This window comes from Mustela nigripes, chromosome 8 (assembly GCF_022355385.1).
Source record: "Mustela nigripes isolate SB6536 chromosome 8, MUSNIG.SB6536, whole genome shotgun sequence".
Classification (NCBI taxonomy): domain Eukaryota; kingdom Metazoa; phylum Chordata; class Mammalia; order Carnivora; family Mustelidae; genus Mustela; species Mustela nigripes.
In genome coordinates this window covers 91,010,679-91,031,820 of record NC_081564.1, presented here as the reverse complement: position 1 = coordinate 91,031,820, position 21,142 = coordinate 91,010,679, and the positions used below count along the sequence as shown (strand labels likewise).

At 63.3% G+C, this 21,142-nt stretch overlaps 1 protein-coding gene across 7 annotated transcripts in view; it reads right to left on the bottom strand.

The window, feature by feature from the left end:
* The window catches only part of NFATC1 (nuclear factor of activated T cells 1), a 93,995-nt gene that overhangs the window by 51,517 nt on the left and 21,336 nt on the right, over positions 1-21,142 (bottom strand). For all 7 annotated transcript variants that reach the window (XM_059409855.1, XM_059409858.1, XM_059409859.1 and 4 more), the window contains exons 3-4: positions 15,350-15,509; positions 3-205 (exon numbers count right to left, since the gene is read on the bottom strand). In XM_059409855.1, the coding sequence (XP_059265838.1) occupies positions 3-205; positions 15,350-15,509 (363 nt within the window). The remainder of the gene's footprint in view (positions 1-2; positions 206-15,349; positions 15,510-21,142) is intronic.

The following is a 21,142-nucleotide window of genomic DNA, read 5'->3' as shown; positions in this document are numbered from 1 at the left end:
ACATGGCTCGCATGTTGTTCTCGGGCAGCAGCGGGATCTCCAGGACTTTGGTGTTGGAGAGAATGGCTTCGTGACTGGTGGTGGAGACGGTCTTGCCCGTGATCCGGTGGACCTGGTAGAAGGCGTGGGGTCTCAGGAGGCGGTCGTCGGCCGTCCCGATGAACAGCTGCAGGGTCAGAGGCTCGTTCTCCAAGTAGCCGTGAAGCTGGCAAGAGAACGAGAAGCCTCCGTACGCGTGCCGGCCCACAGCTCCGAGCCCACCCGCGTGTGCCGGCAGAGCTGACTCACGGAGAAAACGCGCAGCAGGTGATCGGCACTAAGTCCGCCCGCGGCCCGGTCCCCGTCCGCGTCCCTGTGACAGGCTCCTAGTCCCATGCTGGCCGGAGCACTGCTGTCGCCTCCGATCCAACACGCGCACCCACGTGTGTCACGCGGCATGTGCGTCGCACGCTCACCCAGTGCCCATGTACCCCGTGTCGCACGCACGCGCACATCTTGCACACGTGCCACCACCACGAGCAGCACCCCAGGCACCGATGTAGTGACGTGTGGCTGTGCTTGGCTCCTCCCGCCTCCCGCGAAGCCTCGACCTCCTCCCCGGCGCTTGTGACAACGCCGTCTGCCCTCTGCCTGGCACATTTCCGCCGAAAGGACCGCGTCCGGCTGGCGCCACCCACGAACCCAGGGCCACACCACGCCGTTCGCAACTCTCTCCCTCAACAATTCGGACGCGCCGGGCGGGTCAAGGTCCCCCTTCTCACTCGCAAACCGTCCTAACAGCAAAGAGGACACGTGCAGACAGCTGTAAACACTCGGATCCTCCGTCTCCCGGCTCAGGGCCCGTCCCCTCCAGGGGCAGGTGACGGCCACATGCAGCACCATGCCCGTCAGCCCGCGCCCCCGGAGCACCACCCAGAGCCCCAGATGGGTCCCGAAACCCTACGCCTCCTCACTTCTACTTTGTTTCTGTGTCATGGCCCTTGACAACGGCAGCCATTCAAACAACACCGTCCGAGGCACAGAGCGACGGCATCTGGGTAGGAACGCCACCAGTGCCACCAGAGGCCACTGCCGCCGGCCCGCAGCCAGAGTGGGCTCTCTGAGGAGCTACCGAAGGTGACCCTCGACGCGGACACACATCCCGCCCACCGGCCAAGGCTGCCAGGGCTGGACACCACCTGAGCCCCCCACAGCAGCCTCCTCCGTGCCCAAGGCAGGTAAGATGCAGGCGGCGGGGCCGGGAGGCACAGGGACAGCCACGTAGACACCCAGGCTCTGCCTCTGTGCCGCAAGGGGGCCACCCCAGGGTCACCTCACCCAGCCGGGGTCGCCTCGCCCACCCCGAGGAGGCAGATACAGGGTCACAAGGACCTGCTGGTCCACGCAGGACCGTGGTGGCGGGACAGGCGGCCCCGTGCCCTCGGGGGCCAGCGCGGGCAGCAAACACCAGCAGGAACGGATGGACGGCGTCCCCGGCAGTGTGGCGGCTGGGAGGGCACGAGGCGAAGGCCGTGCCGGGGTGTCACAGGGATTCCCGGAGCTCTGACGTGAACCTAGACCGAGGGTCTCTCCGCAGGCAGGAGGCTGTGAGGAGGCGTCCAGGGCCGACCCTCGCACACCGCCTCCAGGCAGCGGGGTTTGTGCAGGCTGGCAAACCTCACGTCTCCATTGGAGAACCACAAACGTCAGACACCCACCGAGCAACAGCCCAGACGGGGGATGCGAGGCGAGGGCTGGTCTCCGCTGTCCTTCCGGGCACGGCGGCGGCTGCCAGGGGGGTGCAGTCATGGTCGTTGCTCCAGGGGCCGGTCACTGAGACGCCATGGGGACGCGGAAGGCCTGTGGGCTGGGCGCTCCCTTCTGAAGGCTCCTGGCTGCGCCCCCCGTGTGGCGCCCCCCGGCCTCGGAAGGAACCCACTCTGTCCTGAGTCGCGGGTGCGTGCTTGCCAGCGGCCGTGAGGGGGGAAGGTCGGCTCCTCCCCAGCGTCGGGCAGGAAACCTCTCGCTTCCTGGAAAGTGCAGGTGTCCACGTGCCCAGTGCGTGCGCGTCGATTTTCACGTGGGCCGAGAGCCGAAGCCTCTCCAGGGTGCCCTGGCGTGGGGAGGAGGACACAGCCACGCCGGGCCCCACCGTCCGGGGCTGAGTGAGACCAGCTCCAGTGTGTCGCGACACGCGTCCAGAGCATGTGAACGTCTTCATCTTCAACCCGACTCAGAACCTTCAACACAAACGCTTCCGATGTCAGAGTGCCGGTCGAGAACTGAGACCGAGCCCCAGTATCGGTGAACCCAGGAACACGCCCGCAGCCACAAGGGTGCCTCAAGTCAGTGCGAGCCTTGAATCGAAGCCAAGCCAGGAATCGTTTACTTACTGTGTGAGTCGCTTAGAAAATGAGCCCCTACAAGTCCCATGAGAGCATCTGCACAACGACGGGCTGTCCACGGCGCAGATCCGCGCAGTCAGCAGCCTGAGTGCCGGGGCCCGGCCTGCCACCCGCCAGGGCAGAGAACTGGGCGCTTGTGCGTGAGGTCCCGGGGAGGGGCTGAGGGCCGGGGCACCCCGTGTGCTCAAGTCCCACAGGTACGGCAGGAGAGACCCTGATGTCACCTGGGCAACCTCCCAAGGTGGGTGCTCAGTGCAGGAGGTGGCACGGCTGGGGACGCAGAAGTGTTCTCAAGTGTCCCACTCACTCCGCACACGCCTGTACACTCACACGTGCAGACACGCAACAGACACGCACACTCAGAGCTCAAGTGCACACAGATACACTCAGATCCCCCACTCAGATCACACATGCACACGCACGCCAGACCCCCCCACGCACACCCACACCCCACATGCACACACTCAGACCTCACACGTGCACACACGCAGCAAACACTTGTGCACTCACAGTCAATATACATTAGGCACCACTCATATACACTCACAGGCACGCGAATACTCACACTGCAACCCCGTGGGCCTGTGCACACACCCACACTCACATCTGGACACACCATGGGGCACTGTGCTCTGTTGGGAAGGCGGGTGCTTGGGCGCGCTGTTTGCAGCATTTTCTGCCTGTGACGGGCTCCACGCATCTGTGGACGTGGTCTCGTCCATGTGGCTTTTCCACATTAACACAGAGTCACTTCCCTCCGGATCCACAGGTGCCTGACCGACACGGACTCCACGCGCGTGTGCAGGCGTGTGCCCACGGCAGGGTCTCCGCGGGGGGCCCGGACGTGCCACAGCCATGTGTTCGGCAGGTGGAGAGGCCACAGCACGGCTTCTCTCAGCCCTGCACACGCACGCGCCGTCCCGTGACCCCGTGCACACGAGTCCCTCACTGAGCCATGCAGAGCCCACACGCAGCGCCCGTTTCGACGCGGTTCTCGCGGGGGCTGCTTCCGTCCCACAGAAACGAAACGCGTTTCCTCTCCCAGCTGAGACGCTTTCTTCCCACGTGAACACACAAGTGTGCCCAGGAGCGGTGCTGGGCAGGGCTGCAGCCAAGACCGGCTTGTCCGCCGCCGACTCCCGCAGCCTCTCTGGGGAGGGCCCTCAGCCTTTTGTCCACTGAACGAGCTCAGAAAGCTCAATGCCGAGCTAGACTCAAATCAGTGTTTCTGTGAGAGGAAACATGAAAGTAAAATCAGAGCCTGATTAAGGCACAATTTCCGCCGCTTGCTCTTTCATTCCGTGACATTTAACACAATAAGACGTAAATGAGTCTTCGGCCAAAACGGTTTCTCGTGTGGCTGAGGCGTGTTCCAGACGGAGGGGAGGCAGCCCCACGGGCTCGACCGCGGCCCCGCTGCAGTCACACGCTTTGGAAATGAGCCTCCACGTCCCCCGGGACGGCCCTGTGGCGCCTCTGATAGCCGGCGGGACGCGGCGGATTCTGGGTACAGCTCGTCCTTTTAAAAACATGCCATTTCAGTGAAAACGGGCATATTTAAGGTTTATCCTGGGAGATAAACATCTATTATTTAAAACATGAAGTTCATTTTCAGGAAAGTCATTTGAATACTTCACACTTCCCCGCCTGGGCTTCATGCCCCTGGCACGTTCAGTGTCTGTCAAAACAATATTTACACAATTACCTGTCACAACAGTGACCTGTCTTTGCTTCAACTAAACTGAACAAAACGCAGCATTCCGTTTCCAAGGTGGAAGAACCGCTAATTTTTCCACACGTGAAAATGTTTGTTTTTAGCTCTGGTGCTGAACTCAGCACTTACGGGGAGGTGACAGGCGAGTGACAAGTGGGCCAAGTCCTCTGGAGGAGGGCGGCTGGCGCACGTGCAGCTCACAGGGTGTGGGGACCCGGCCAGCCCAGGGCCACGGCCCACTGCTCACGGGCCATGCGTTCACGGGGAAATGGTGCATTTCACAGCGTGTGAAATTTGTGTCTTCCCTCGAGGCCCAAACAAGCCGCACGGAGAGGGAAGCTCAACACCTTTTTAACGCCAAACTTGTGGTGACCACAGGGACTGCAAACCCAAGTAGCGCGAGCGCTGCTGCCACGGCAGGTCCTGAGTCCTCACCGGGCAGAGAGGCCGCGCCCGTGCCTACGAGGGGTCCCGCCCCCAGAAGGGTCTCCCGCACCCACACGCGCTCCCTCCCCGAGAAGGCGAGAGGCCTGGTCTCCGGACGTGGAGACGACGCCCTACAGCAGCAGGACTCGGACGGCGTCTGCGTGGTGGTGGCCTGTGGGTTAGCGGTCAGGGCAACTGGTGCCTGTGGCACCGCCGTACACAAACACACAGCCTGTCACCAGATGCCGACCCACCGCCCTGGAGACCTCATGAAGACGGGCAGAAAAGGAGAAAACCAGGAACGAGAACTTGGGGACCGAGCGGTCGGAGGAGAGCCCTTGATCCGTCTGAGAACACAGACATGACGGGTCCACGCGGGCCTTCCTGGGTCACGCCCCCAGGCACCTGCCAGGAACCGTGTGGGCCTTCACTGGGAGCTCCGGGCCCCGGTGCTGAGTGTGTGAGAGGCCTGTAGTCACACCGCCCAGTAAGGACACTCAGGACGACCTCGGAAAGCCGGCCATGCTGTGTGTGCGTGCGTGTGGACACACGTGTGCATGATTGTGCACGTGGGCCTGTGCGAGACAGCACGAGAGCAGATACCAATGGAGGTACAGGCGTGCGTCTCACTGGACGTGGGCAGAGAGGCCACTGGCACGTGGTTCGTGGTCAGGAAGCAGCTCCTGGACAAGCGGGCACTGGGAGGACCAGGCAGGCCGAGGAGACGGGCACCAGCTCCAGGCCTCGCCCCCAAAGCACCTGCAGGAAATCCCGATGGCGTCTGCAGAGCAGAGATCCGGGCCCCACGAGACACCACGCCAAGTCACTTCCAGCAGCGTCACTGAGTGGACATTTTCCGTGGCAGAAAATCCCCCGGTTTGCACCGTGGAACTTGCGATGTGATGTCTTCCCCGTAAGCGACCTGGGGGACAGAAGGACAGCAGGAAAGCAGGCTTGTTTTCCAGGTGAACGCCCGCGTCGTGCTGTTGTCTCCGGAAGGTGAAGGGAGATGCAGTCGTGGAGGACCGTGTGCCGCCTCAGCTCTGCCGGCGTCCGGGAGCCGCTGCTCACGCGTGGCCCTGAGTGAGGACACACAGCGTGTCGTCCCCGCAAGTCAAGTCCCAGCTTCTCTGAGGCAGGAGCGTCTAGAGAGCCTCTGTCACCCGGGCAGCCGACCTGCCAGGACTGGCGCCGTGTGCTGGCGGCCAGCCAAGCCCTGGCCGGGCGGGTCCAGCAGCCCGACTGTCCCACACCCGGACCCTGCCCTCTCTCAGAGGCGAGACTCCCACAAGGCCAGCACCGGCCCCTCGGCTGGCCGGAGCGAGGACCAAGTGACCAAGAGTCGCGACAGAGTGGGTCATGGCTCCCTCTTGAGGGACACAGAAGACAGGGACGCGTCGCTGTCCTCAGAGCATCCGATGGCGGCGACGGCGGGTCGAGCGGTTGCCATGACCTCAGCCGCGCCACCGGAGAGGATGAAGGATGGACGCCTGTTCAACCAGAGCAGAAGGGGGACCTCAGGATGCGTCCCGCGTCTGTCCCGAGCCCTGAGCCTCTCTGACAGACTGCTACCCTGGGCCCCACGGCCTCGATGGCTTCGGTCTCAGTCCACGTCTCAGGCTGCGCCCAGAATGTCTGTCTGAGCAGCGCCGGCTGTGAGAGCTGGTCTGGGCTGTGGTCAGCAGAACCCCGCGTGGAGCGTGTGGACGGGGGACTGGCCGCATCGCAGCAAGGCTAAGCACACTGTCCTCATGGCCACGCTTCGCTGACCCTGGACACACGAGCACAGCTGAGTATCCACCGCGGGGAAGTAGCTCACAGGCCCCGGACGGAGGCCCTCACACACTGGAGCCCAGGCGCAGCCTCCGGGAGGGGTAAATGACCCCGAACCCTGTGTCACGGCCAGAGAGCAAGCAGAGTGACATCGCGCCCGCCACGCGCACACACGCGCACACACGTGAAGTACACAAATGCTCACTGGTGTGCACGCTTGCCTATCTGTGCGCGCAGGTGTGTGATCCTGTGTGTGCACGTGTGTGCGAGCATGGCTGTGTGCCTGTGGGGTGTGCAAGTGCATGTCTGTGCATGATGGCTGTATGAGTGCGCCTCTGGGTGTGAGTGTGCAAGCGCGTGTGCACGGGTGTGTACCACAGCCAGCGGCCGCACCAAGATGACACAGTCTCCCTAAAGTTGGGAGTCCCTCCCGGGAGCAAGTCTGAAGAAGGTCCTCAACCAGGTTTGCCCTCGGGTGGCGGCAGGTGTGTGAGGCGCAGGTCGGCTTCTCGCCGCGGGTCTGAACTGCACTTAGTCACGGACGAGAGCGGCTCCAGGGGGCGGCTCCTGTCAGGAAAACGAGCTCATTTCTAGAGTTTCCTGCATTTTGACACACAGAATTTTTCTTTCTGAATGGTGAAAAGTAAACCGTCACCGCCCAGTAAGCGGGCAAGGGTCTGTCGTGTGAGCATATGGGAAGCACAGACGTCCGGAGGCGGCCCCTCAGGACCACCCGCCAGGGCCCACACGTGGCGCGGGGACATGGTCTGCCTCTGGGCTTACACTCACTTCGCCAACAGGACGGCTCGAGTTAATGAGGGACGTGAAACTTGCCAAGAACTTGTAACAGTCAACTGTCTACACAGAGAGTGTATTTTATCTCACTTGACGCCGGACGCCCATCCCGAACAAAACGTGGACAGAGCAGAGGCGGCCAAGAGGCTCAGGGCTCAACTGTCCCGTGGCCACACCTGCTCCCGCGTGTGGCGCCCGGACCCAAGCACCATGGGCGTGTCTGCTCTCACTGCGGACGGGCCGCGTCGGGGAGGCTCCGGTGGGGCTGGCATCACACGTCCCCAGCTGCCGCCACCGTCCGGGACCAGCACGACGCCTCCGGGAGGAAGGTCCGCGGGTGCTGAGAGCAGGTGCGCAGCGTTGAGTGGCTCTGCGGTTGGGAGGCCGGAGCCAGCCTGGTTTCCGGTCGTGACCGAGGGAAACGGAGGCCCTGTCCTCGCCCACGACTCAGCCCCCACAGACACCCTGCCGGCAAACTTACCCGAACGCGGGAGTCCTGGGGCTCCAAGAGCCGGGTGGGCCTCCTTCTCTGGCCCTGGCAAAGCAAACCTGCCAGGACGTGGAATCTCATGTTCCCAGTGGTCAGGGACCCGGCGCATGTGACTTGGGGGCCCAGGAGAGCCCGCCGCTCGCCCCCTGCATCGTCAAGACCGCAGACCTACGCCCGCCGACAAAGGAGCCGGACGACACGTGGGAGAGCCGAGGAAGGCAGCGGAGCACGTCAGCGCGTGCGAGCTCTTCCCTCTGCAGCCCCTGCCCCCCAACGGGCACGTCTGTGCGTCAGGGACGGGTCAGGCTCCTATCCAGTGTGGCCCTCCCCTCCGAGCTCAGGGAAATGGGCAGGAGCCCCTGATGCCAGAGCGGCCATGCCACGGCAGTGCCCTAAGGGTCTTCGTGGAGGGCTCCCGGCCACAGGCCACGAGGGCAGAGCGGAGACTCTACAGACTGGCTTCCACTGAAGCAGAGGGCGATGGGCAGAGACCAGACCGGTGGGGGGAGCTGGGGTGCACCACTAGCTGTGGCCATGGCGGGACAGCTCCCTGTGGGCAGCAGACACCTGGACCCGCTGCCCGCTGGCTCATGGCACGCAGGGGTCCTGTCCCACGGCAGGAGCAAAGCTCCCGGACCACCCTCACGGGCCAGCCGGCCCGACCCCTGCGGGCTGACCCTGCGCACGGACGGTGCATCTTCAGACGTGCCACGGAGCTGGTGTGCGGGGCGCTGCGGACGATGGGGGACCACACAGACACGTGGAAGCCACGGAAAAGAAGTTACATTAACGTCGGAGCAAAGAATGTTTTGCATGGAAACACTACATTTAGCATTTCTAATTAAAAACATGCTGAGAAACCCCGACTTTCTGCTGAGAAAAAAAATGATCTAGAAACAGTGCCGAAGGGCCCCAGAAACCATGAGGAAACACTAAGGTGAACCACAGCGGCAAACACACCTTCGGTGACTCCAGACCCCAAGGCAACCCGGGAACCTGGCCGCAGGGGAGAGACAGCAAACTTGTAGAAACATCTATCCTCGAGGAAAGCCCCAGCCACCATGTGGCAGGTGTGACTCGGCACAGGTCGGGGGCTCCCACAGGGACACATCCAGGGCTCCCAGGAGCTCCTGGGACCTGCCCCCAGAGACCCGGACATGCGGGAATGCCCGGTCCCATGAGGTGGCGTCCCCACAGAGCTCACTCACCGGATGCTCAAAGTCTCCCTCCCGCTTGCCACACAGACGTCCACGGTACGTGGGCTTGAACGGGGGGAGCACCCTCCACACAGCCCTGGTCGCACAAAGCTCGCGTCTGTTACCTCCCCTGACCTCCTGCCGCCCCGGGATCTGCACGTGGGGTCGGTCAGAGGCCCCCGAGGCTGTGCTCCCGGACCCTCTTCTTCCTCAGGGCAGCACCTAGGAGTCCTGGCAGGACAACACCTGGTCAGTTTAACTGTCACTACGGTACGAGGAGGAGGTGTGGACAGAGCTGCAGCTGCAGGTGAACCTTCCAGAAGCCATGGCTGGCCTTGGTGTTAGCCCTCAGGGACCCAGGGGACCGTGGAGGCAGGGCCCCGGCAGGAAGGCTGACGGCCGCGGCATGCAGACAGCAGGTGGGACGTTGGCCTGTGGCCCGGCTGGCACCTCTCCTGGCAGCCAGTGCCATGGGGGCTGGTCAAGGCACGGCTGTGCGTCCCACCTCGGCACAGACGGGCCCACGGGCGGGCCGAGAGGGGTCTGTGCTGACACAGAGCAGAGTGCCCTGTCACAGACAAGAGCCCAGTGTTCTCCCGGAGGACGGGGGCCCGGGGGAGCCCAGCGCGGGGCGACCGCTCCCATTGGCGCAGAGCCGGCGGCCAGTGCTCTGCTGCGCAGGAAGAAGCGTCCTTCATCTGGAGACTCCCCGCAAAGACACGGCAGCCTTCAGAAGGCACAGCCAGACAAAGGGTGAAAACCGGAGCGCCTGGAAAGGGGGTCACCATCCCCGGCCCATGTCGGCTCCCAGGACCCACGTGCAGGAGACGGGGTCCCACAGAGCTGTCGCCCACGGCCGGTACATCATGTCCCTGTCTTTCTGCAAGCACGAGGCCGCGTCGGGGCGGCAGCTCTCTCCACGCCGGCCTGTACTCAGTGAGGCCCCGGGGGGATGACACCCAGTGTTTCCTCCTCAGGGGGAGAGCTCGGCTCACAGGCCAAACACCGGGCTGTTCCGGGCGCCCACGCGGAGGCCAGCCGGCGGGAAGGAGACCTAGCCTCGGGGCACATGGGACAGAGACTTCCCAGCCGGTCTCGCCCTGTGGGCCCCTGGCCCTGTGGCTCAGCGACCCTGGAGAGGGACAGCTGGGAGCGTGGGTTTCCCCGCTCTGATGTTTTTATTAAGGACGCCTGCTCTTCACCACTGTCCCAGTGGAACCGCCTGACCCCCATGCCGCCCGCACCTGACCTGACGTTTCGGACGCTTGGCCACAGTGAGCACAGACACCGCCTGTGTGTGGAAACGGTCCCTTCGAGGACGGCAGGAACCCGCCGGTGCTAATTAGAACACCGGGCACGATCGCGGGCCAGTGGCAGAGCTTCTGAGCCTGGAACCACCTTATTCTGAAGTCTGGACAGCCCTGAATGAGGAGGCCAGAGCCTCAAATCAGAGGGTTGCTGGTGGCATCCGCTGCTTCGCGACTCACGGACTTTACTCACAAGGGGGCATCTGGGGCCGCGAGGAAAACACGAGCCACACTTCCACCAGCTCTGCTAAATGACGAAACGCACACAGTTGTTTAAAACCCACAGTTAGGGACCTGCCTGTGTCACAAGCCGTTGCCACGACCCCGCATGCTCCCGCACAAAGACCACGTTTGGTCTGCTGGACGCCACAGTGTTAGAGGGGCGCGCAGAGTGGAGTATCTCTCTCCATGGCCCCAGGAAGCCCTTCGGGCTTTCCGTCGAGGGACAAGTCCTTGCTGGCCATAAACGCAGATGGCTCTCTGCACATGGGGCTGGGCAGGTGCACCGGTCGTGGCCCCGCAGCGTGGGGGGCGCAGCGGCGCCGGCAGAAGCTTGTGTGCTTGGCAGACCCACTGCTTGGACGCAGCAGCAAGGGGAGGGGCAGCCCTGTGAGACACGAGTCCACGTCCTGTGCAGGTCGGCCACGCTGGCCACGGGGCGGGGGTCAGACCTGCATTTTATCTCCCTTGGTGTGGTTCTCGGCTGCTGGGCGGCCGTGGGATCTGAAGATCCTGATGCTCACACTCAGACACCCCTGCACATTTGCCATCAGGCACGAATGTCGTCTGGGAACACCCGTCCGTCTGTCCTCTGTGGGAATCCTGGCTTTCCGGGTGAACAGCCCAGTCCTGCGAGTAGGAGGCAACACCCACTAGGACGACTCAAGTAAGAACCTGTAGGCCAGACCCTAGAGTGATGGAAACGAGCTGAGAGTGCACACGCCCACCTTCGAACCCCAGGACGGTTTCCGGGGGCGCCGGAACCCTCGCTCCGGGGCCACGAGCTGCGTGAAACAGTGAGTCACCATGGTGGCCCGGTCCCTGCCGGCTTCCTTGCTATGTCCATGCCCTCCCTTGGGGCTTCTGCCCGGACGTGGCAGCAAATACCATGTTCTGTGGGGGTCCAGGTAAGCCGAGAAGCCAGGTGCCAGGGAGACACTGGCACCCCAGGGCACAGCCACCCTACGTGCACCCGAAGCCAGAGCCCCCCTGACCACACCTGCGCCTGCAGCCAGGACTCACGTGCCAGCCCCCCCCATGCTGCTCACATGGCCGGGGGGCCCCCCAAGGTCCCGCAGAGGGTCCACAGCCAATTCTACCATCACCAGAAGGGGCCTCGCTGCCCCTTGACCGTGACTGGGAGCCAAACGGACGGCACACGCTGTGAACCCGACGTGCTGCTTCCAACTTCATGAGACCGTCCCTGGGTTTCCGGTTTCAGCGACCTTTGAATTATTCACACACAAGCGCCTCCTGTGAGGTGGGTTGGACGCTGTCGAGCACTTGTTTGGGTGACTCAGTAAGCAGAGCTGGGCGGTTTGACCCTGGGTCAGAGGTCAGCGGTGTCCCCCAGGTCGCTGCTTGGGCCCCTGCAGGGCTGGTGGGAACAGGGGACCCTGCTCTGGGGATGGGGCCCAGGGAAACCAGAACCAGCAGAGCATTGGTGGCAACGCGGTTGGCCCCGGCGAGGGGACCCTGCAGCACGAGGCTGTGGCGTGTCAGCAGCCACCCTGGAGGAGGACCGGCCTTTCCGCACCCCCACTCTCCCCCCCAAAAGGGGAGGCCCACAGCAGGCCCGCCCTCCCCGCCCAGGACCCAGGGGCCGGGCCTCTGAGAACCCAGGAGGCCTTGCTCTCAGGCACACCAAGCTGCCGGCCCCTGGACAGGCGCAGACAGACCTCCTGGGCTTGCGACACCCGGGCTGCACCCGGGGTGCAGGGTGGGCAGCCTGGGAGGGCCCAGGAGCACGGGCCAACATCCTTCCCAACTGTGGGTATGAACACAGGAGCTCAGGAGAGACGACACTGGCCGGAGTCCCACAGGCTCCAGCACCCGCCCGTTGAGACGCTCTCGGGGTGCCACAGGCTCCAGCTCCCGCCCGTTGAGACGCTCTCGGGGTCCCACAGGCTCCAGCACCCGCCCGTTGAGATGCTCTCGGGCCGCACGCACAAGCGCGGAGGGACCACAAGAACACGGAAAGGCCCTCCCCACCCCGCAGTCCTGCTCTGACTGTGTCTGGGAAGGATGCCGCGTGTGTCGCGGTGCGTCTTGGATGCGGGCTGGGCGGCTCCTTCCTGCGGTCACTGACGCTGCGGAAAAGGAGCAGGTCCTCCCTCTGGGGCCCAGCGGGAGCACCTCCGTCTGCAGAAAATGGCGGCTGTGACCGAGACGCCTGGGGTTGACGGTCTGGTCAAGGGCGGCAGGGGTGGGAACCGCGCGTTTCTATGGGGCTCCCCGGTGCCTGCGACGGCCTCCGTCGGTCCGGACCAGAGCCCACCTGCCGCAGACCCACCGGCCGCAGGGCAACTGGTGGTCTACGTGGCTTCCCAGGAACTGCCCGTGGCGTGGCCCGGCTCCTGCAGAGGCAGCAGCGGGCGTGGCGCCAGAGACCGCGTCAGAGGATACGCGAAAATAGCTCAGCACAGAATAAAACTTGTGATTAGTGTGCTTTCGCGGCAACGGGACGCTTTTCTATTTTCATTTGTTTTGTAATTGTGCACAATTTCTATTTTTATCCAATTTGTGGTCCACCAACTGAAAAAGAAAGCAAACCCCCAAAGCCCCCTCTTCATAACTGCTTACCTCACCCCTGCACAGACACACACTCACTCCTCCTCAGGTCCATCAGAAAGCGCCAGTTACTAATCTACCTCAGCCCTGCACGGACACACACTCACTCTGCTGCGGGTCCATCAGAAAGCGCCAGTTACTAATCTCCCGGGGGAAGTGCTGACAGCACCTGACGTTTTCTGCTGAACACCATTTACTTTTTGCAGTTCACACGCAGGGTTGAGGGAGGTTCACCCCCTTTAAACACAAAACCGGCCCCTCCATCTGCCTTCACTTCATCTGAAATAATTTGTAACATATTTTAAATACTGTTTCAAGTTGTTAATTTCTCCGCAATGTCTACACTGACAGATGAACGCCATTCTGAGGCCGGGGTGGGGGTGGGGGGTCCAGTAAGGTGTGAGCGGCAACAGCAGCCCCCAGGGCCCAGGGGCCGCCTTCCCTAGTCCTCCAGGAGTCCTCCCTCGAGGGAGCCCAGAGGCGGTCCCCAAGGAGTCTCGAGCTTTGCATTTCAACACAAAAGGTAATGTTTGCGGCTGCTCCCTCCAGGGCAGGACCCAGGCCCCTTGCCGCTGTAATTTCAAGAAATGGCCATTATTCCTCTGCTGCCCAATTCTCTCTTCTCCTGGAGCTGCCTTATCCCCACCTGCACCGGCCACTCTGCTCCGAGCAGCAGCAGCGGGAAAGGGAGTTAAGTGTCCAGTTACGGAGCTCGGCTAATGCGGCATTGTTCGTCCTCCGTCCTCCGGGGAGGTGAGGCTGAAATCGTCCAACTGGCTGCCGCGTGCGGACGGTCCCTGGCCAAGCAAGCAGGTACTAATTGGCACCAAGCACACGGCCACAAACACCGCCCCACGCCCTCCCACCAACCCCACGCTGCTGACTGCCGCCTGGGCGGACGGCTCTCTTGCCGGGGGCTCCATCCCCGGCAGGATTTCTTCTTATCTAAATGGCATAAAATAAAGACACAGGTGCCCTGCTGAGCACCTTCTACCCGCCTCGTTCCCCCAATGACAGGTTGGGACCCACGGTCAACAGGGGGAATGGGGGTGCAAACTTGCCCCGTCCCCCGCCTGGAGCTCTGGGCAGGAGAGTAAAGCCGTCGCACATAGCCACCGAGAGTCCCGCCACTGGGCTGGCCAGGAGGGTCAAAGATTGTCGGCAACGCGTCAAAGTCCGCTGATGTCCACACAGCAGCCAAGCTCTGTGCCCACACATCCTCCACGGGGTGAAGGGTGACACCTTTGGGCAGTGGTCACTACCTGTGTCTTGGCTACCAAGGGGTCCCCAGGTGACCAACGACAAATGTTCCAACTCGAAAGCCAAGAACCTTATTCCCCTCCAAGTGTCTGGCGTGGGAGATCTGCTCCTGGAATCAGCCCTGTTGTGGGCGGGAGACCCCAGCCCGGTCCCGACTGCGTGTGGCTTCTCTTCCCTTGGATGCTCCCCGATGCCCGGTGCGTCCGGGCAGGTCCTCTCTCCCTCCCGCGTCCTGCTTGAGGAATCCCAAAGCAGGGAAAAGGACAGACGACGCGCTGGGAAGCCGACGGGACCAGCCCATGGGCCCACCCAGGAGCTCCAGGAGCTCCGGCCCGTGGTCTGTGTGGAGCAGAGAGCGCTCCTGGGCCGGGGCCACACCCAGAAAACTCCACCTTCTCCAAGGAAGGAAGTCTTTAAATCGACCTTCCACACGGAAGGTGGGGGCGCGTCCACGGAGCTCCCGCAAACGCCGGCCAGTGCTCTTTGGGACTGGCTGTTAGGGGACCCCTGGGATGCGGGGCGGCGGACGGCCCCGCAGAGCAGAGGAGGGGAGGGGAGGGCGAGACCCTGGGCGGCGAGCTCTGTGCGGCACGTGGATGGCCCTCCTGGCCTCTGACAACAGGAACCTCCTCAAAAATAAAACATCTTCGTTTAAAGGTTATATTTATTTTCTTTTAAAACTGCTATTCCAGAACACCTTAAAAAAAGGAAAAACCCCCAGGGCTGAGTCTCCTGGGACTGGCGGAAGGTGCCCCATCCACACGGCCCACCCGCGCTACCAGGGACGTGAGGCAGACCCTCGGGCTGTTTCCCAGCTGCCCCATCCCGTCTGAACCAGCCTGCCCCGGGGGAGACGCGGGACAGGCAGTGTCGTGCGGACGCGGCAACAGCACACCCTCAGCCGCCCACACGAGGCCCAGGCCACGACCCCACCGACCACGGCCTGGCACGTGGACTGCCCCCCGCGGGCTTTGGGACTCACTGGAGAGGCTTCCCGTTTTCACACAATGCTAAGGGTCGGTGACGGCAGCTATGGGGTCCCCGCACTCCGCCACCACGCACAGAGAAGCACAGACCACGGGGGCCCACGCCGCAGAGCTCACGCGCCTGGCTGAGAACGGGAGAAGCCACGCCGGCTGCTGCCATGGGGGCCACTCCAGCCGCTGCTCCCACCTCTGGGCTCGGGCGTGTCCCCCAGGGAAAGACCCCGGTACCTGCACGCTGGGGTGTCCTCCAGCCGATGCCTTCACGGCCCCCCGGCTCCCCTCCGTCTCGTAGTGGGCTCTGTGGTGGGGCTTGGGCTGCACCTCGATCCTCAGCTCGTAGGGTCCCGAGCGCGACGGCAGCTGCCAGTCTAGGGCCGGGAGTGACGGGCTGAAAGGGAACACACAGGGCGTTACAGAGCACGCCGAGCGCGGCCCAGGACCACACCCCGTTAACGTCCCCGTCAGCGAGGACAAGGTAGAGCCACCGGCTACGGGAGGATGATGACGCCACGGCCCGTCTGGTCTTCCGGACGACGTTCTGGAGCAAGAGGGAAACACCCTCCACGCATGACCCTTCCCTCGTGGTGACAAGGCTAATTATGAACCTCCTTGTCAGACGGGTTCCAGAACTGAAGACCTTTCCCAAACCACCAAAGAGCGAGCCTGTCCTGAGAGCCGGGAGCCCGGCCCCAATGCCCCCGCGGGCAGGACCTCAGGGTCTGGACTCGGCTGGTCCTTTCTTCTCGGTGTGACCACAGCCCCTCAGGCTCACAATCCATGCACGACACAGGACCATTCTAGTCAAGACCACGAGGACACGGGGAAACCACGGCGCCGCACACTGTCACCTGTGCGAGCTGGTTCGTCGTCCTGGCTCTGGGGAGGGGACAGGGAGGGTGTGTGGCAGGTGCCAGGGCCTGTGTGCCAAGCCCACAGGAAGCACAGTGGCGCAGACGATGAACGTGAGATTTTGCAAAAGGCGGCGCCCGGCCACTTGCACCCAGGTCCTGCTCTCCCTACAGAGGAGGCCTCTGGGCCTCACCCTGTAAACTGGTCACGGTCGGCCATAAGGAGCTGCAGACGGCGATGTCCCCACAGGACCAGGGCCTGGCCCAGAGGCCGCCTCTCCCCCCAGAGCCCGTGTCTACGCCTGCCATGTCCATTCTGATTCGGTTTCAATGAGATGAAACCTGAGGCCCGGGGTCTGGTTGGCATATTTCTCACTGTGTAGACAAACCTCAGGGATCCCTAGAGCAACTGACCCGGCGCTGCGACCAATTAAAAGTGGGACAAAGACACGTGTGTGTGGAGAACCCGCATCTGCCCAGGACAGGGCCGAGGTCCACGGGAAACACCAGGGTCCTGAGCGACTCACGGAGCCGCCAAACGGGACTTCCTGACAACGGGAAAGTCACGGTGCGGCCGCAGGCATTTCCCAGACACGGTATCGGCCACTCGCCTGACTTCCGGGGACACCTGCACGCGGAAGGAGAAGGGCCTCGGGAGCCTCGGGAGGGGGCGCGGCGGTCAGAGACCAGGCACAGGGACGCCTGACCGCGGCCAGTCAGAGCGCCCCCGGCCCCTGGCCCAGCTGCAAATCTCACGCACGCTGTCCGCCTCGGCCAAGACTGTCCGCTGTCCACGGCAAAGACAGAAAAGCTTAGGTCCATCCACCTCCTGAGAGAGAAAGAGCCGAAGGGAGGGTGGCAACCAGTCCCGAAAGTTTGGGTGACGGGCACGTGCCGTGAACACGACAGAGGATGACGTCCGCGGCGCTGACGGGCTCTCGGGCCTCGGATGGAGTCTGCACACCCTGTGTGTGGCCCGACGGGGCAGTGACAGGCGATGGAAGCGGCGGTTCGAGTGAATTCAGCGGCTGAGAGGCGAGGCCTGAGCCTGGAGAGACGGGGGGACCCCACAGCCTCGGCCCCGCGTCCCCCCCCGAGGAGCATCTGTAGATGCTGCGGTCTCAGCCCAGCTCCGGGCTTCCTGCCGAGCATCTCAGAGGGGTGCGTACCCGGAGCCCCTGCAGGTGACGTGGCTCTTCCAGAAGCCACACGGTCAGTGCGATCAGGAAACCTCAGGCCGCAGACCACGGGCGCTGTCTGCAGTGGCCCACGTGTGCCCACTCCTGCGTCTCCACAGCTGGGAGCGCATGCGTGAGCCTTCTCACGGGGAAAGGGACACATTGTGACAAAACGACACGGAGGACTGGATACCCCGGCTTTTCTTTAAACTAAAGACGTCTCCAGCATCTGAGCGTTTAGTTAAAATGACACGACATCACGACACCCGTCCCGCTGTCACTGATCAGCACCGCGCCGGCCGCTGTGAGAGGGGAAGGTCCCGAGTGCAGTCTGGGCCGCCCTCCTGGTCCCTGCTGTAGCCCAGACGCAGGCTCCATCCAAGAGGCTGCACACTCGAGGCTCCCCACATGTCTGCAGACGGCGGCCGGGGACGCTGGGGCCCCTGGTGACCTCGCGGATGCCACTTCTCCGTAGGTGCGAGCCGCGGGAGCAAGACCACCCCCTGACTTTGGCAATGCCTCCAAAGCGCCATGAAACCTCCGGCCCGGCCCCAAGAGTTGGCTCCCGCCTGACTGACCGCCAGCGTCCTTAGGGTCACCCGCCGCCACAGACCGTACTCACCCTTCCCGGCCCACTGGGCACGCGAGTCTCACAGGTAACGATTTATGCTTTCTCGGGCAGCGGGACGTGGTCTTGGGAACTCCGTGTGAAACACTAACTCACAGCACGCGACCCAGGAAGAGCACTCGGTGGGGCGACAGGAGCCGGCTGAACTGCCTTAACTTGAGGCACCAACGCATCTTGTCCCCAAAGCCAACGGGTCCAGGTGCAGCCTGGCGCAGAGGGGCCTCTGGGAGGTGTGCAGCCACGAAGGTGCACGTCCCATGGACACACTCCCGGGTTTTCTTCTAGAAGCATCTGTTCCAGGAAAAGCCGAGCAGCCCCTACAAGCCACATGGTTTCCCCGAATTCTGGAATGGCTCACGCCCATAAGAAGACAACCATGACGCCGCCTCGCTCAGCAGCACGGAAGGTTACTGAGGAGCAAAGCAGAGACCCAAGAGCCCTCTTGTCCCCCAGAACCCACCAGGGTCCAGGCACTCACACGGCAGACGGGCTTGGGGATGGCGGCTGAGGGGAGCTCGGCAACTTTCTGTGAATCTGGATTTCTTACAAATCCCAGGGTTTTGGAAATGCCTGTTCCTGTGGCCTGGCCGGCTCGGGGGATCTTTGGTTGCGAGATCGAGCCCCAGCCAGAGTCTGCGGTCAGCACGGGAGGATCCTTCTGCTTCTACCCCCGCCCCCAAATAACAGAAGAAATAAATTGATTTTTAAAATCCTCATCCTCGTGCTTGGGAAACAGAAGTTCAAGCCCTGTGCCCGTTACTACTGTCACCGCCCCCAGAAGAGGCCACTGAGCTAGGGTCGCCCATGGGCCCCTGCCTCCCACCCTGAGTCAGTCCTGAGGGCCTGCGGGGTGCGGCTCCAGACAAGGCATCACTCCCCACCTGGGGTAGGGGCTCCCGCGCCAGCCGCCCACCCCCCCCCTTCCGCCGGGAGTTCTGGGCCCTGCAGGTGGGGGACCCGGCTGACCCTGCCCCGTGTGCTGGGGCGCCCCGTGGAGCAGCACAAGGGGAGCGGGTCACAGTCTCCCCGGCGCCTCTTCTGTGCGTGGGTGAGGCCTCCTGTGGGGAGAAGGGGCCCCGCACTCCCAGTCTGAATCAGCCCTGCCCGCAGAGCCGCTGCCACAGCCCATTTCCCACGAGAAAAGCCTTTCAACTTTTACTGAACCTCTGTGTTCCCTCCACATAGGAAAGCACGACCTCGACACCGACGTGCGGTGATCTGCAGTAGAGAACACCTAGCGTTCCGCCCCGGAGCGGCTGTCCCGGTGCCCCGCAAGGCCCCCCGTGTGCCACCGCGGGCTGCCTGCTCCATGCCTCGCCCGGACGCTGAACTCAACGCCCTTCTGGCCGACCCTCCTGGGCGCTCCGTGACCAGCTCGTAGGCAAAGCCGGACGCCGCGCGGTGACTGCGGTTCCCTCCAGCGTTTCTGAGTGGGGGGACCCAGCACCCTAGGGGCCCGGCCACTGCGAGAAACGCTGAGCCATGGGCAACCGTCTGCACCCGGAGCCCCAAACCAGTGTGATCTGACGACACCGGCCCAGGCTCGGCCGCCCTGGCCAGCAGCCGGGAGACCGTGGCTAACGGGGCCGAGGCAGGACTTAACGATTTACACCATCTCAACAGGGACCACGGGCGCCCGAGCGGGACACCAGACGTCTGCCTCCAGAGGGAAGTGCACACACCATTTTGCCAAAACCTGAGGCCAGAATTCCGGCAAACACCCAGATTCAGCACCAACTAGAAAAAACAAATCAAAACAGGGCTTCCCAGGACAGACGAGCACGGCAAGCAACACCACAGGGGCAGCTGTGGGACTCCTGCCCAGGTAGGGGGCCTGATGGCTCACGCTCCCGTGACTCTAAACACGAGTCCCCAGTTTGAAAGACACGCAGCGCGTCTGTCCGCGCGACAACAGCGGGACGGCGAGGCCGTGTGCTGAGACAGCGGGGGTGGGGGGCGGACAAGTGCCGTGAGTCAGGGGACCCTGTGCTGAGTGTTGCCCACGGTTTTCTGCAGTAGGAAGCGGAGTGTGGTTGTCACGGACGGGGCAAAGCAAACATCTCGGCCGCTGCGGCTGACTGGGCCGGGGGCTGCCGGGGCTCACTCTGCTTCTCATTTTCCTAGAATTTCAGTGTCTACGGCCGAGAACGTTACTTGGAGAGCTGGAAACACAACCCGGTCTCCAAGGCCCTGCTTCCTCCTGCTCCTCGCTGGCCCGGTGAGGAGCCCAGTCTGGAAAGCCCCTAGAGCCGCGGCACCTGACGGCCCTCCTGGATTCCCTGGGGTGCCATGGCCCCGGGGTCCGAAAACTGTGCACAAGTCAGCTGATCCGGAATCTCGGGGCAAGCTCTCCTGCCCCCGCTGGAGCCCAGAGGAGAGGCGAGCCTTCTGCCTCAACAATTTGAGTAAAATCCCTTCACTTCTGAAGTTTCCAAGCCCTCAGGCCCACACAGACTCATCACTCAGAGGAAAGCTATAAAGGCTTTCATGAGTCCTATTTTCCTGAAGTAGCCGAGACTGTAAACTGGGCAGACTCAGACCCGCCCAGAGGAAGGACATTAGAAACCGAAGGAAAGTGATGTTATCAGAGTAGCACCACCATCTTCTCAGCGAGGCCAGAGGGCCTGCTCACTGCTCCTTGTTTGTTTTGGTTTCCCTCTCCTTTTGAGCAGGGGTTATCACGGGTTCTCAGGCCCTCAGGCAGGGGCTCTGGGCACCGAGGCTGCGGGGCAGGGGTGTGCCTGGACCACACAGGAGCGTGGCCTGAGCCCACCCACCTCCAACCCCAGCTCTGGGCTGAGAAAGTGCCTCCCACACACGGGAGGTCGACCTTCCTGGAGCCCGGCCCCGAGTCCTGTCCTGAGGGGACAGGTGGGTCCGCCCAGGACAAGTCCTTGGCCAACAACCCAGAAGCAGTTCCCAGGGCCGCGGCAGGCCCCCTCCCTGGGCTCACCCTCCCCGCGGGGCCCACCCTCCAGGACGCCTCCCTCCCGCCTTCCCCAGAACGGCCGAGGGAGGAGCAGACTCTCCCTTCAGTGAAGGGGCGGCCGGGCCAGGAGTGGGGAACAGACCTCCCGGAGGACGTCCCTCCCAGGAGCCCTGGAAACTCTTGGATTCTCTGGGCTGTCGCCTCACTCACAGCCCCCTCTGCTCTGCCACCAAAGGGGACACTGAGCAGGACCTAGGACAGGCCGACAGCGGGGAACACGGCAGCCAGGAGGAGGCAGGAAAGGCCCACGGAGGCCAGGGAGGCCGTCCTCCGCAGGCTCCCGAGTGACAAGGGGAGACCCTGCAGCCGGCGGTCGTTCCCCCCGCCAGCCCCCAGCCCTCTCCGTGGCCAGTGACCCGTCCTGGGATAGCATGACCC